The sequence below is a fragment of the Oncorhynchus kisutch genome, linkage group LG13 (assembly GCF_002021735.2).
Source record: "Oncorhynchus kisutch isolate 150728-3 linkage group LG13, Okis_V2, whole genome shotgun sequence".
Lineage (NCBI taxonomy): Eukaryota > Metazoa > Chordata > Actinopteri > Salmoniformes > Salmonidae > Oncorhynchus > Oncorhynchus kisutch.
The window spans coordinates 1,172,929-1,189,625 of NC_034186.2; the positions used below are offsets into that span (position 1 = coordinate 1,172,929).

General features: G+C 46.3%; 1 protein-coding gene across 1 annotated transcript in view; it reads left to right on the forward strand.

Moving 5' to 3' along the window:
* oca2 (oculocutaneous albinism II) overlaps positions 1-16,697 on the forward strand; it is a 106,231-nt gene that overhangs the window by 63,011 nt on the left and 26,523 nt on the right. Inside the window, exons 4-6 of the mRNA XM_031838020.1 lie at positions 3,689-3,816; positions 5,359-5,418; positions 11,324-11,428. Coding sequence (XP_031693880.1) covers positions 3,689-3,816; positions 5,359-5,418; positions 11,324-11,428 — 293 coding nt within the window. The remainder of the gene's footprint in view (positions 1-3,688; positions 3,817-5,358; positions 5,419-11,323; positions 11,429-16,697) is intronic.

The window sequence follows — 16,697 nt, forward strand, 5'->3', positions numbered from 1 at the left end:
TCTCTGTGTCTCTGTCTCTCTCTCTCTCGTTCTAGTCTCTTCTCGTGTCTCTCCCTCCTGTCTCTCTCTCTCCTCTCCTCTCTCTCTCTCTGTCTTCTCACCTCTCTCTGTCTCTGTCTTCTTCTCTCTCTCCTGTCTCTGTCTCTCTCGTCCTTTCTCTCCTCTCTCTCTCTCTCCTTCTGTCTCTCCCTCTGTTCCTCCCTCTGTCTCTCCCTGCTGGTCTTCCCCTTCTGTTCTCGTCCCTCTGTCTCCTCTTCCCTCTTACGCCGTCCTCTCTCTCTCTTTTCTCTCTCTCTTTCTACCTCCCTTTTCTCCCAAAGACTAGGTTTAATTTGGAGGATTACCTTAATGCTGTTGTTTGTGATGTGTGTTAGAGTGGGATGCTTGGTAATGAACCCACCAAGCCTGACCAGAAACATTATCCATCAGCCGCTACCTGGATACACTCAACTCAATCAGATTATTGGACAATAAGACAGAGCTTTGATGGGCATCAATACCTCTGGCTGTCTCTCTCACACAAATGCATGCACATGCACGCACGCACACACACACACACACACACCAACATGCACACACACACACACACACACACACACACACACACACACACACACACACACACACCACACACCAACATGCACGCACGCACACACCACACACACACACACACACGCCAACACACACACGCCAACACACACACGCCAACACACACACGCCAACACACACACCACACACACACCACACACACACACCACACACACACACCACCCCACACCACACACACACACCACACACACACACACACACACACACACACACACACACACACACACACACACACACACACACACACACACACGCCAACACACACACGCCAACACACACACGCCAACACACACACACACACACACACACACACACGCCAACACACACACACACACATAGTTTATCTATGTGGTGAGTCACCTTGTTTGATTCTCCTCAGAGAAGTCTCTCTTCGTGTCAGCTTTTAAAATGGCTGCCCAGATTCCCCTATTTATCACCCTGACCTGCAAGGGAGGAACAGCCAGAGACCTGGGGATGTTAATAGATAGTAAACTCCTGGATCGTGCAGTTAGTCTGTCACAGTTTATGTACCGTTTCTATAGTACAAACATCTATTTTGACATTTGAAATCCTAGGGGGAAGGGATAAACATCATTCTGTTTCTCAAAGCCAGTCAGTGTTGTCTGCCTATGGCACACTGGAACACATAAAGTTTAACAGACAGGTGTAATGTTTTGTTAGATTACGACAGATTCAATCATCTGGGCCAATAATATAATATAATAATATAATATTATAAAGGGTGTGTCCCCCGAATGGCAGATCCTTATATAGTCCAGTACTTCTGACCAGGGCTCATAGTATGTCATTTGGGACACAAACTGGACTACTTCTGACCAGGGCTCATAGTATGTCATTTGGGACACAAACTGGACTACTTCTGACCAGGGCTCATGGTGTGTCATTTGGGATGTAAACTGGACTACTTCTGACCAGGGCTCATGGTGTGTCATTTGGGACACAAACTGGACTACTTCTGACCAGGGCTCATAGTGTGTCATTTGGGACACAAACTGGACTACTTCTGACCAGGGCTCATAGTGTGTCATTTGGGACATACACTGGACTACTTCTGACCAGGGCTCATAGTGTGTCATTTGGGACACAAACTGGACTACTTCTGACCAGGGCTCATAGTGTGTCATTTGGGACACAAACTGGACTACTTCTGACCAGGGCTCATAGTGTGTCATTTGGGACACAAACTGGACTACTTCTGACCAGGGCTCATAGTGTGTCATTTGGGATGTAAACTGGACTACTTCTGACCAGGGCTCATAGTGTGTCATTTGGGACACAGACTGGACTACTTCTGACCAGGGCTCATAGTATGTCATTTGGGATGTAAACTGGACTACTTCTGACCAGGGCTCATAGTGTGTCATTTGGGAATTAATAAACTGAGGCAAGATGGAACTGTTTCTGTAGTGTGGTTCTAACAGGGTCCTCTCTCTCCTCTCTGTCCCCCAGGTTGGATAGATATCCTCGGGGCTCTGTGGGGCTGGCTGTAGTAGTGTGGTTCTAACAGGGTCCTCTCTCTCCTCTCTGTCCCCAGGATGGATAGATATCTTCAGGGCTCTGTAGTGTGGTTCTAACAGGGTCCTCTCTATCCTCTCTGTCCCCCAGGTTGGATAGATATCTTCGGGGCTCTGTGGGGCTGGCTGTAGTAGTGTGGTTCTAACAGGGTCCTCTCTCTCCTCTCTGTCCCCCAGGTTAGATAGATATCCTCGGGGCTCTGTGGGGCTGTCTGTAGTAGTGTGGTTCTAACAGGGTCCTCTCTCTCCTCTCTGTCCCCCAGGTTGGATAGATATCTTCAGGGCTCTGTAGTGTGGTTCTCACAGGGTCCTCTCTCTCCTCTCTGTCCCCCAGGTTAGATAGATATCCTCGGGGCTCTGTGGGGCTGGCTGTAGTAGTATGGTTCTAACAGGGTCCTCTCTCTCCTCTCTGTCCCCCAGGATGGATAGATATCCTCAGGGCTCTGTAGTATGGTTCTAACAGGGTCCTCTCTCTCCTCTCTGTCCCCCAGGATGGATAGATATCCTCAGGGCTCTGTAGTGTGGTTCTAACAGGGTCCTCTCTCTCCTCTCTGTCCCCCAGGATGGATAGATATCCTCAGGGCTCTGTAGTGTGGTTCTCACAGGGTCCTCTCTCTCCTCTCTGTCCCCCAGGTTGGATAGATATCCTCAGGGCTCTGTAGTGTGGTTCTAACAGGGTCCTCTCTCTCCTCTCTGTCCACCAGGTTGGATAGATATCCTCGGGGCTCTGTGGGGGCTGGCTGTAGTAGTGTGGTTCTCACAGGGTCCACTCTCTTCTCTCTGTCCCCCAGGATGGATAGATATCCTCAGGGCTCTGTAGTGTGGTTCTAACAGGGTCCTCTCTCCTCTCTGTCCCCCAAGATGGATAGATATCCTCAGGGCTCTGTAGTGTGGTTCTAACAGGGTCCTCTCTCTCCTCTCTGTCCCCCAGGATGGATAGATATCCTCAGGGCTCTGTAGTGTGGTTCTCACAGGGTCCTCTCTCTCCTCTCTGTCCCCCAGGTTGGATAGCTATCCTTGGGGATCTGTGGGGCTGGCTGTAGTGGTGTGGTTCTAACAGGGTCCTCTCTCTCCTCTCTGTCCCCCAGGTTGGATAGATATCTTCGGGGCTCTGTGGGGCTGGCTGTAGTAGTGTGGTTCTAACAGGGTCCTCTCTCTCCTCTCTGTCCCCCAGGTTGGATAGATATCCTCGGGGCTCTGTGGGGCTGGCTGTAGTAGTATGGTTCTAACAGGGTCCTCTCTCTCCTCTCTGTCCCCCAGGTTGGATAGCTATCCTCGGGCCTCTGTTGTCTGGTTCTAACAGGGTCCTCTCTCTCCTCTCTGTCCCCCAGGTTGGATAGATATCCTCAGGGCTCTGTAGTGTGGTTCTAACAGGGTCCTCTCTCTCCTCTCTGTCCCCCAGGATGGATAGATATCCTCAGGGCTCTGTAGTGTGGTTCTAACAGGGTCCTCTCTCTCCTCTCTGTCCCCCAGGTTGGATAGATATCCTCAGGGCTCTGTAGTGTGGTTCTCACAGGGTCCTCTCTCTCCTCTCTGTCTCCCAGGTTGGATAGCTATCTTCGGGGCCCTGTGGCTGCTGGTGCTGGCTGACATCCAGGACTTTGAGATCATTCTGCACAGAGTGGAGTGGGCCACACTGCTGTTCTTCGCTGCTCTGTTTGTTCTCATGAAGGTCTGGTTCACACAGACACACACATAACCATGGCACTGGGTGGTGGGATGTTCACAGAGAACTTTGAGCTATTTTTAGTAAGGATATAAAGAATGTGTGAATTAATTCTAATTCTATCTAAAAGCCATACAGGGAGAGGAGAGGAGGAGGAGAGGAGACGGGGAGGGGGAGGGAGAGGGGGAGGAGAGGAGAGGGAGAGGAGAGGGGGAGGAGAGGAGAGGGGGGAGGAGGGGGGAGGGAGAGGGGAGGAGAGGACAGGGGGATGAGGAGGAGAGTATAAGGGGAGAAGAGGGGGAGGGTGAGGAGAGGGGGAGGAGAGGAGAGGGGGAGGAGAGGAGAGGACAGGGGGAGAAGAGGAGAGAGGGAGGAGAGGAGAGGAGAGGGGGAGAAGAGGAGAGAGGGAGGAGAGGAGAGGGGGAGAAGAGGAGAGAGGGAGGAGAGGAGAGGGGGAGGAGAGGAGAGGGGGAGGAGAGGAGAGGGGGAGGAGAGGAGAGGGAGAGGAGAGGAGAGGGGGAGGAGAGGGAGGAGAGGAGAGGGGGAGGAGAGGAGAGGACAAGGGGAGAAGAGGAGAGAGGGAGGAAAGGAGAGGAGAGGAGAGGGGGAGGAGAGGAGAGGACAGGGGGAGAAGAGGGGGAGAAGAGGGGGAGAAGAGGGGGAGAAGAGGAGAGAGGGAGGAGAGGACCCTGGGACACCAGGTGGGTGATTCCCCTCTAATCAGGGACTGATTTAGACCTGGGACACCAGGTGGGTGATTCCCCTCTAATCAGGGACTGGTTTAGACCTGGGACACCAGGTGGGTGATTCCCCTCTAATCCGGGACTGATTTAGACCTGGGACACCAGGTGGGTGATTCCCCTCTAATCAGGGCCTGATTTAGACCTGGGACACCAGGTGGGTGATTCCCCTCTAATCAGGGACTGATTTAGACCTGGGACACCAGGTGGGTGATTCCCCTCTAATCAGGGACTGATTTAGACCTGGGACACCAGGGGGGTGATTCCCCTCTAATCAGGGCCTGATTTAGACCTGGGACACCAGGTGGGTGATTCCCCTCTAATCAGGGACTGATTTAGACCTGGGACACCAGGTGGGTGATTCCCCTCTAATCAGGGCCTGATTTAGACCTGGGACACCAGGTGGGTGATTCCCCTCTAATCAGGGACTGGTTTAGACCTGGGACACCAGGTGGGTGATTCCCCTCTAATCCGGGACTGATTTAGACCTGGGACACCAGGTGGGTGATTCCCCTCTAATCAGGGCCTGATTTAGACCTGGGACACCAGGTGGGTGATTCCCCTCTAATCAGGGCCTGATTTAGACCTGGGACACCAGGTGGGTGATTCCCCTCTAATCAGGCCTGATTTAGACCTGGGACACCAGGTGGGTGATTCCCACATAGGGTAATATTTGGATATCCCTGGTCTAGACGAATATAGGAAAACCAAGAAGAGGGGATATAGTTGAGACTGTTTCATATTTCAGCTCAGGAGCCTACTTCTCATGGTCAAACCTAAACACATTCTCTTCTGTCCCTCCCTATAGGCTTTGGCCCAGCTACAGCTTATCGACTATATTGGTGTGCAGACGGCCCTGCTCATAAAAGTAAGTTGAACTTTGTTTTAACGAATGTACCATCATCACACTCCTGTCACATTGAACGGATAGAGGCTGATAGACTGTTGGTTCTCAATGTGTTCTGTGTTTCATGCTGTGGACTGTGTTTATATACAGTACCAGTCAAAAGTTTGGGCTCTTACTCATTCAAGTGTTCTTTATTTTGACTATTTTCTACATTGTAGAATAATAGTGAAGACATCAACACTATGAAATAACACATATGGAATCATGTAGTAACCAAAATAAGTGTTAAACAAATCAAAATATATTTTAGACTTTAGATTCTTCAAAGTAGCCACCCGTTGCCTTGATGACAGCTTTGTACACTCTTGGCATTCTCTCAACCAGCGTCATAAGCGAGTCACCTGCAAAGCATTCCAGGGTGTGCCTTGGTAAAGGTAATTTGTGGAGCTTGTGTAATGTAACCAGCCGTACCCTGCCGTTGTGTCCTGCCACTGCCCCACCCCTCACTGTCACACTACCGCTGTTTAGGGTAGACCCCATTGCTGTTTCCTTCTTCATGTCACCTGGAATGCATTTCATTTAACAGGTGTGTCTTGTTAAAAGTTCATTTGTGTAATTTCTTTCCTTCTTAATGCATTTGAGACAATCAGTTGTGTTGTGACAAGGTAGGGGTGGTAAAAAGAAGACAGCCCCATTTGGTACAAAAAACAAATCCATATTATGGCAAGAACAGCTCAAATAAGCAAAGAGAAACGAAAGTCCGTCATTACTTTAAGACATGAAGGTCAGTCAATCCGGAAAATGTCAAGAACTTTGAAAGTTTCTTCAAGTGCAGTCGCAAAAAAAGCCATCAAGCGCTCTGATGAAACTGTCTCTAAAGGAGGAAAGGAAGAATCAGAGTTATCTCTGGAACCCTCAGGATGACCAATCAGAGCCAGATTACTGAATGTAGGTACATTATTTACCTTCAGAGGTGAATGTATCAAACCAGTTCCCATGATGCATTTTTGTTGTTGTTGTGCACTCTTCTCATACAATAGCATGGTCTTTTTTCCCTTTGTATTAGCTACTCTAAACACTGCTGTTAGAATAACAAGAATTTAAGCTTTCTGCCCATTAAAGACATGTCTACAGCTGTTTAAACTCAGTTGTTCACAATTTCTGACATTTAATCCTAGAACAATTCCATGCCTTAGGTCAGTTAGGATCACACCTTTTTTTAAGAATGTGAAATGTCAGAATAATAGTAGAGAGAATGATTTATTTCAGATTTTATTTCTCATCACATTCCCAGTGGGTCAGAAGTTTACATACACTCAATTAGTATTTGGTAGCATTGCCTTTAAATTGTTTAACTTGGGTCAAATGTTTCGGGTAGCCTTCCACAAGCTTCCCACAATAAGTTGGGTGAATTTTGACCCATTCTTCCTGGCAGAGCTGGTGTAACTGAGTCAGGTTTGTAGGCCTCTTTGCTCGCACACACTTTTTCAGTTCTCCCCACACATTTTCTATAGGTCAGATATTTATAAATATACACACAGGTCAAATATATATATATATATATCAAATCAAATCAAATTTTATTTGTCACATACACATGGTTAGCAGATGTTAATGCGAGTGTAGCGAAATGCTTGTGCTTCTAGTTCCGACAATGCAGTAATAACCAACAAGTAATCTAACTAACAATTCCAAAACTACTGTCTTATACACAGTGTAAGGGGATAAAGAATATGTACATAAGGATATATGAATGAGTGATGGTACAGAGCAGCATAGGCAAGATACAGTAGATGATATCGAGTACAGTATATACATATGAGATGAGTATGTAAACAAAGTGGCATAGTTAAAGTGGCTAGTGATACATGAATTACATAAGGATGCAGTCGATGATATAGAGTGCAGTATATACGTATGCATATGAGATGAATAATGTAGGGTAAGTAACATTATATAAGGTAGCATTGTTTAAAGTGGCTAGTGATATATTTACATCATTTCCCATCAATTCCCATTATTAAAGTGGCTGGAGTTGAGTCAGTGTCATTGTCAGTGGTGTTGGCAGCAGCCACTCAATGTTAGTGGTGGCTGTTTAACAGTCTGATGGCCTTGAGATAGAAGCTGTTTTTCAGTCTCTCGGTCCCAGCTTTGATGCACCTGTACTGACCTCGCCTTCTGGATGATAGCGGGGTGAACAGGCAGTGGCTCGGGTGGTTGATGTCCTTGATGATCTTTATGGCCTTCCTGTAACATCGGGTGGTGTAGGTGTCCTGGAGGGCAGGTAGTTTGCCCCCGGTGATGCGTTGTGCAGACCTCACTACCCTCTGGAGAGCCTTACGGTTGAGGGCGGAGCAGTTGCCGTACCAGGCGGTGATACAGCCCGCCAGGATGCTCTCGATTGTGCATCTGTAGAAGTTTGTGAGTGCTTTTGGTGACAAGCCTAATTTCTTCAGCCTCCTGAGGTTGAAGAGGCGCTGCTGCGCCTTCTTCACGATGCTGTCTGTGTGAGTGGACCAATTCAGTTTGTCTGTGATGTGTACGCCGAGGAACTTAAAACTTGCTACCCTCTCCACTACTGTTCCATCGATGTGGATAGGGGGGTGTTCCCTCTGCTGTTTCCTGAAGTCCACAATCATCTCCTTAGTTTTGTTGACGTTGAGTGTGAGGTTATTTTCCTGACACCACACTCCGAGGGCCCTCACCTCCTCCCTGTAGGCTGTCTCGTCGTTGTTGGTAATCAAGCCTACCACTGTTGTGTCGTCCGCAAACTTGATGATTGAGTTGGAGGCGTGCGTGGCCACGCAGTCGTGGGTGAACAGAGAGTACAGGAGAGGGCTCAGAACGCACCCTTGTGGGGCCCCAGTGTTGAGGATCAGCGGGGAGGAGATGTTGTTGCCTACCCTCACCACCTGGGGGCGGCCCGTCAGGAAGTCCAGTACCCAGTTGCACAGGGCGGGGTCGAGACCCAGGGTCTCGAGCTTGATGACGAGCTTGGAGGGTACTATGGTGTTGAATGCCGAGCTGTAGTCGATGAACAGCATTCTCACATAGGTATTCCTCTTGTCCAGATGGGTTAGGGCAGTGTGCAGTGTGGTTGAGATTGCATCGTCTGTGGACCTATTTGGGCGGTAAGCAAATTGGAGTGGGTCAAGGGTGTCAGGTAGGGTGGAGGTGATATGGTCCTTGACTAGTCTCTCAAAGCACTTCATGATGACGGATGTGAGTGCTACGGGGCGGTAGTCGTTTAGCTCAGTTACCTTAGCTTTCTTGGGAACAGGAACAATGGTGGCCCTCTTGAAGCATGTGGGAACAGCAGACTGGTATAGGGATTGGTTGAATATGTCCGTAAACACACCGGCCAGCTGGTCTGCGCATGCTCTGAGGGCGCGGCTGGGGATGCCGTCTGGGCCTGCAGCCTTGCGAGGGTTAACACGTTTAAATGTCTTACTCACCTCGGCTGCAGTGAAGGAGAGACCGCATGTTTTCGTTGCAGGCCGTGTCAGTGGCACTGTATTGTCCTCAAAGCGGGCAAAAAAGTTATTTAGTCTGCTTGGGAGCAAGACATCCTGGTCCGTGACTGGGCTGGATTTCTTCCTGTAGTCCGTGATTGATTGATATATATATATATACAGGTCAGATGTATTTAAACACCGGTCAGATATATATATATACAGGTCAGATATATATAAACACAGGTCAGATATATATAAACACAGGTCAGATATATATAAACACAGGTCAGATATATATAAACACAGGTCAGATATATATAAACACAGGTCAGATATATATAAACACAGGTCAGATATATATAAACACAGGTCAGATATATATAAACACAGGTCAGATATATATAAACACAGGTCAGATATATATAAACACAGGTCAGATATATATATTCACAGGTCATATATATATATATATATATAAACAACACAATGTAACTCCAAGTCAATCACACTTCTGTGAAATCAAACTGTCCACTTAGGAAGCAACACTGATTGACAATAAATTTCACATGCTGTTGTGCAAATGGAATAGACAACAGGTGGAAATTATAGGCAATTAGCAAGACACCCCCAATAAAGGAGTGGTTCTGCAGGTGGTGACCACAGACCACTTCTCAGTTCCTATGCTTCCTGATGTTTTGGTCACTTTTGAATGCTGGCGGTGCTTTCACTCTAGTGGTAGCATGAGACGGAGTCTACAACCCACACAAGTGGCTCAGGTAGTGCAGCTCATCCAGGATGGCACATCAATGCGAGCTGTGGCAAGAAGGTTTGCTGTGTCTGTCAGCGTAGTGTCCAGAGCATGGAGGTGCTACCGGGAGACAGGCCAGTACATCAGGAGACGTGGAGGAGGCCGTAGGAGGGCAACAACCCAGCAGCAGGACCGCTACCTCCGCCTTTGTGCTAGGAGGAGCAGAAGGAGCACTGCCAGAGCCCTGCAAAATGACCTCCAGTATGCCACAAATGTGCATGTGTCTGCTCAAACGGTCAGAAACAGACTCCATGAGGGTGGTATGAGGGCCCGACGTCCACAGGTGGGGGTTGTGCTTACAGCCCAACACTGTGCAGGACGTTTGGCATTTGCCAGAGAACACCAAGATTGGCAAATTCGCCACTGGCGCCCTGTGCTCTTCACAAATGAAAGCAGGTTCACACTGAGCACATGTGACAGACGTGACAGAGTTTGGGGGGCCGCACAGCCCTCCATTTTCTCGCCAGAGGTAGCCTGACTGCCATTAGGTACCGAGATGAGATCCTCAGACCCCTTGTGAGACCATATGCTGGTGCGGTTGGCCCTGGGTTCCTCCTAATGCAAGACAATGCTAGACCAATTCAAAGAATTCATCATTTTTGTTTCAATATGAACCCTTTTCTTTTACAGGTTAATATGTTTCGGGTCAGATATATATATATATACACACACAGGTCAGATATATATACACACAGGTCAGATATATATATACACACACAGGTCAGATATATATATATATATACAGGTCAGATATATATATACACACACAGGTCAGATATAGATATATATACACACAGGTCAGATATAGATATATATACACACAGGTCAGATATATATATATATACAGGTCAGATATATATATATACACAGGTCAGATATAGATATATATACACACAGGTCAGATATATATATATACACACACAGGTCAGATATATATATATATATACACACACAGGTCAGATATATATACACACAGGTCAGATATATATATACACACACAGGTCAGATATATATATATATATACACACACAGGTCAGATATATATACACACAGGTCAGATATATATATACACACACAGGTCAGATATATATATATACAGGTCAGATATATATATATACACAGGTCAGATATAGATATATATACACACAGGTCAGATATATATACACACACAGGTCAGATATATATATATATACAGGTCAGATATATATATATATATATACACACAGGTCAGATATATATATATATATACAGGTCAGATATATATATATATATATATACACAGGTCAGATATATATACACACAGGTCAGATATATATATATATACAGGTCAGATATATATATATATATATATACACAGGTCAGATATATATATACACAGGTCAGATATATATACACACAGGTCAGATATATATACACACAGGTCAGATATATATATATATACAGGTCAGATATATATATATATATATATACACACAGGTCAGATATATATATACACAGGTCAGATATAGATATATATATACACAGGTCAGATATATATTCATATATATATATACACAGGTCAGATATATATACATATATATGTGTGTTACGCAGGTGTGTATGTTTGGCTTGTCAACCCAGTGACTGAGTCCGAGGTGTCTGTCTCTCGTTATCTCCTCACCAGGCCGTGCCAGAAGAGCAGCGTTTGGCCATGGCCATCATCCTGGTCATGTGGGTCTCAGCTCTGGCTTCCTCCCTCATCGACAACATCCCCTTCACCGCCACCATGGTAAGAGAATGCACACTGTCTGCCACACTGTCTGCCACACTGTCTGCCACACTGTCTGCCTCATTGTCTGCCTCACTGTCTGCCTCACTGTCTGCCTCACTGTCTGCCTCACTGTCTGCCACACTGTCTGCCACACTGTCTGCCACACTGTCTGCCTCACTGTCTGCCACACTGTCTGCCTCACTGTCTGCCACACTGTCTGCCTCACTGTCTGCCTCACTGTCTGCCTCACTGTCTGCCACACTGTCTGCCACACTGTCTGCCTCACTGTCTGCCACACTGTCTGCCACAGGGAGGGGAGGCACACAGTGAACAGAGTGCATGACACGCTTCCATACTCTGTCACATGCAGCCACACACACACACACACACACACACACACACACGCACACGCACACGCACACGCACACGCACACGCACACGCACACGCACACGCACACGCACACACACATGCACACACACACACAACAAACACATTTGCACACAGGAACATTTACAAAGCTGGTGGGTGTGGCCAAAGACCGCCTGGAGTTTGCTTAATGGTGTTGGCACTTGGATTGGAGCCGGTGCTATATGACATGAGGTATTTGGCAACGTGCGGCCTTTTAAAGAACAATGCATATCTAACCCCCATCTCTTTTCGGCCTTATGTTCCAACATTAGAAATGATGTTTTAGACATTGGATAGAAGTACAGACAGAGGTTCAACATGGTCTGTCATACATCGCAGTTGGAGGAACAATAGGAAAGTAATGCGGCTTTGAAAGTTGAGAAATGTTGAGCATCGTTCACACCCTCTTAAGCCTTAGCCCCACCCATTCAGCATCGTTCACACCCTCTTAAGCCTTAGCCCCACCCATTCAGCATCGTTCACACCCTCTTAAGCCTTAGCCCCACCCATTCAGGCATCGTTCACACCCTCTTAAGCCTTAGCCCCACCCATTCAGCATCGTTCACACCCTCTTAAGCCTTAGCCCCACCCATTCAGCATCGTTCACACCCTCTTAAGCCTTAGCCCCACCCATTCAGCATCGTTCACACCCTCTTAAGCCTTAGCCCCACCCATTCAGGCATCGTTCACACCCTCTTAAGCCTTAGCCCCACCCATTCAGCATCGTTCACACCCTCTTAAGCCTTAGCCCCACCCATTCAGGCATCGTTCACACCCTCTTAAGCCTTAGCCCCACCCATTCAGCATCGTTCACACCCTCTTAAGTCTTAGCCCCACCCATTCAGGCATCGTTCACACCCTCTTAAGCCTTAGCCCCACCCATTCAGCATCGTTCACACCCTCTTAAGTCTTAGCCCCACCCATTCAGGCATCGTTCACACCCTCTTAAGCCTTAGCCCCACCCATTCAGCAACGTTCACGCCCTCTTAAGTCTTAGCCCCACCCATTCATCATCGTTCACACCCTCTTAAGCCTTAGCCCCACCCATTCAGGCATCGTTCACACCCTCTTAAGTCTTAGCCCCACCCATTCAGCATCGTTCACACCCTCTTAAGCCTTAGCCCCACCCATTCAGGCATCGTTCACACCCTCTTAAGCTTTAGCCCCACCCATTCAGGCATCGTTCACACCCTCTTAAGCTTTAGCCCCACCCATTCAGGCATCGTTCACACCCTCTTAAGCTTTAGCCCCACCCATTCAGGCATCGTTCACACCCTCTTAAGCCTTAGCCCCACTCATTCAGCATCGTTCAAACCCTCTTAAGTCTTAGCCCCACCCATTCAGCATCGTTCACACCCTCTTAAGTCTTAGCCCCACCCATTCAGCATCGTTCACACCCTCTTAAGCATTAGCCCCACCCATTCAGGCATCGTTCACACCCTCTTAAGCATTAGCCCCACTCCTTCAGCATCGTTCAAACCCTCTTAAGTCTTAGCCCCACCCATTCAGGCATCGTTCACACCCTCTTAAGCATTAGCCCCACCCATCTCTTTAAAAATGTACATGTGAGGCCATGTGCTAAACAGAGTGAGCAGTGTAGTAAACAACCAAATATTAGGACTAAATAAAAATACACTTTGTAATGGATGTAAGATCAATAACAGTAGTGCCAATCATGTTGGAGGTCAATAATCAAACCATGTTTATGCTTTAAATATCAAGTGTTGTCACCGATTTATTTTAGAGATGACACATGAGATGGCAGCAGCTTTCCACCAAAGTGTTTGTGGGTGGCGTCCTGGTAACACTATGGCATTATCCTCTGCGTAGTTGTTGATGAAGTTCACCACTGAAGTTCACCACTCGCTACAAGTCCTCATGCTTCAGGTGTAACCTGTGCTTGCTTGGGTCAGCTCTCTTTTTGATGGTAGGCATTAGACCATTCTCCTTGTATGAGGAGAGTCAGGTGTGTTCTACAGGTCTTTCTGATGGGAGGCATTAGAACATTCTCCTTGTATGACTGGTGGAGGAGAGTCAGGTGTGTTCTACTGATGCTTATTAAAGACAATTTCAAGATGCAAATATTTTATCATTATTAGATGAGGCGTACCCAGACACACTTGTCTAAATTGATGGGTCATGTCAAAGAGAGGCTATAAACACCTCTCAGCCACATCTAGTTAAAGTGGATGGGTCTCTATTGTCTAGACATGTTCATTAAATACAATAGATGGCTGTAATCAACCCCAGAAACAACAACTTGATGGTTCATGTTATCATCAGGCGATGTGGAGTCTTTTGGTTAGACTTGTAGCAAGTTAGCCAAACCATAATCCCAACCCATACAGTAGCAATATAAATTATTGTAATAGCTAGCCACCATGCATGAAATGATGTAGTATGAATACACTTTAACTTGCAATGAAAACACCTTTCTGACATTAGAAAAAGGTAGCTAGACTCGAACATGGATTAATGCTTCACGTCACGATTGGTTTTTGAAGATGTAATCCGATGTTTAAAACAACAGACTTCTGTGTTCTCTTTTTGACGACCTCCACATTTGTAATCAATTGGTCAGAATTGTCTCCATCTCCTTCTCATACTCTATTTCCTCCGGGCATTTCACTGATTTAAACTTCTTCTGTGACACCGTTGACCTCTGTTTCTTGCTCCGTCACTGTCATCCAAAAACTCTACAATGTCTGGTTCATTCAGGGCTTTCCTCAATGTCTGGTTCATTCAGTGCTTTCCTCATTGTCTGGTTCATTCAGGGCTTTCCTCATTGTCTGATTCATTCAGGGCTTTCCTCAATGTCTGATTCATTCAAGGCTTTCCTCAATGTCTGGTTCATTCAGGGCTTTCCTCAATGTCTGGTTCATTCAGGGCTTTCCTCAATGTCTGGTTCATTCAGGGCTTTCCTCAATGTCTGGTTCATTCAGGGCTTTCCTCATTGTCTGATTCATTCAGGGCTTTCCTCATTATCTGGTTCATTCAGGGATTTCCTCATTGTCTGATTCATCATCATTATGCAGAAATACCCAATATGGTGGTGGATCTTTAAAATGATCAGCGTTGTTTTTCTTCCACTAGTCCTGATGCCCTTTCTCTACGTTCAGTTTGAAGGAAATTGCTAACTTGGTTAGCGAAATGAGCTAACTAGCGTTCCTGTAGACGTCCAGTCATTGCGCTCTAGTTACCATTGGCTCGTGAAACGACATATAAGCTGACAATGGAATTGTTTTAAGATGGTCATACTATGGATCATATAGAAAATTGATATTTAATATAACAAAATGTGTAATAAAATATTTTAGCCTTTGCTACTAAAGCCCATAGAAATGCATTGAACATGTTCATAAATGTCAACAAGGAAGTAAATAATAAGAAACAAAGTTTTTATATAATAATAATCATATAATATTTATATTTAACACCTTTTTTTGGATCCACCTCTACACAGACGACACCTGTAAACTTCTGGCCCTTCTTTGGATACTGTGTTAACAAACCTCCAAACGAGCTTCAATGCCATACAACATTCCTTCCGTGGCCTCCAATTGCTCTTAAAAGCTAGTAAAACTAAATGCATGCTCTTCAACCGATCGCTGACCGCACCCGCCCGCCCGTCTAGCATCACTACTCTGGACGGTTCTGACAACTGCAAATACATAGGTGTCTTAGACTGTAAACTCTCCTTCCAAACTCACATTAAGCATCTCCAACCCAAAATTAAATCTAGAATCGGCTTCCTATTTCGCAACAAAGCCTCCTCCACTCATGCTGCCAAACATACCCTTGTAAAACTGACTATCCTACCGATCCTTGACTTCGTCGAAGTAATTAACAAAATAGCCTCTAACACTCTACTCAGCAATCTGGATGCAGTCTATCACAGTGCCATCCGTTTTGTCACTAAAGCCCCATATACCACCCACCACTGTGACCTGTATGTTCTCGTTGACTGGCCCTCGCTACATATTCGTCGCCAGACCCACTGACTCCGGGTCATCTATAACTCCTTGCTAAGTAAAGCTCAGCATTATCTCAGCTCACTGGTCACCATAGCAACACCCATCCGTAGCATGCGCTCCAGCAGGTATATCTCACTGGTCACCCCCAAAGCAATCACCTACTTTGGCTGCCTTTCCTTCCAGTTCTCTGCTGCCAATGACTAGAATGAATTGCAAAAATCGCTGAAGTTGGAGACTTATATCTCCCTCACTAACTGTAAGCATCAGCTATCTGAGCAGCTCAGCTGCAGCTGTACACAGCCCATCTGTAAACAGCCCATCCAACTACCGCATCCCCATATTGTTATTATTAACTTTTTTGCTCTTTTGCACCCCAGTATCTCTACTTGCACATTAATCTTCTGCACATCTATCACTCCAGTGTTAATCTGCTAAATTGTAATTACTTCGCCACTATGACCTATTCTTTGCCTTACCTCCCTTATCCTACCACATTTGCACACACTGTAAATAGTATATCTATTGTGTTATTGACTGTATGTATGTTTACTCCATGTGTAACTCTGTGTTGTTGTCTGTGTCACACTGCTTTGCTTTATCTTGGCCAGGTTGCAGTTGTAAATGAGAACTTGTTCTCAACTGGCCTACCTGGTTAAATAAAGGTGTTCTCAACTAGCCTACCTGGTTAAATAAAGGTGTTCTCAACTGGCCTACCTGGTTAAATAAAGGGGAAATAAATAAATAAATAAAAACCTAAAGAGTAGACCAGAGCCCTATGGCACCCCATTCCCTACATAGTGCACTACTTTAGACCAGAGCCCTATGGCACCCCATTCCCTACATAGTGCACTACTTTAGACCAGAGCCCTATGGCACCCCATTCCCTACATAGTGCACTACTTTA